This window comes from Sinocyclocheilus grahami, unplaced genomic scaffold (assembly GCF_001515645.1).
Source record: "Sinocyclocheilus grahami isolate Dianchi unplaced genomic scaffold, SAMN03320097.WGS_v1.1 scaffold341.1, whole genome shotgun sequence".
Classification (NCBI taxonomy): domain Eukaryota; kingdom Metazoa; phylum Chordata; class Actinopteri; order Cypriniformes; family Cyprinidae; genus Sinocyclocheilus; species Sinocyclocheilus grahami.
The window spans coordinates 1,179,321-1,179,568 of NW_015505520.1; the positions used below are offsets into that span (position 1 = coordinate 1,179,321).

The 248-nt window shown below is 32.3% G+C and overlaps 1 protein-coding gene across 1 annotated transcript in view; it reads left to right on the forward strand.

The window, feature by feature from the left end:
• Positions 1–248, forward strand: part of LOC107603128 (uncharacterized) — a 4,998-nt gene that overhangs the window by 1,263 nt on the left and 3,487 nt on the right. Inside the window, exon 7 of the mRNA XM_016295841.1 lies at positions 171–181. Coding sequence (XP_016151327.1) covers positions 171–181 — 11 coding nt within the window. The remainder of the gene's footprint in view (positions 1–170; positions 182–248) is intronic.

A 248-nucleotide genomic window follows, 5' to 3' on the forward strand; every position in this document is an offset into this window, starting at 1 on the left:
ATATGGCCAAACCCCATGATCTTTAATGATGCCTGTAAGTATACAGTTTTAAAACAGAGATTTGTTTGCTAGAGAATAGTAGTAGTTTGCTAGAGTAACTTTTTAGTATGTCAAGCTTATTAACTACAGTAATGGACCACCGTAATGGATGTTTTGAAGTTTGGTAACAGTGCCCTGTAAAGTACTGCCTTGGGATGTTTGGTCAAATTAATTTAGCATTTCTGTTGTTATTATTATTATTATTATTA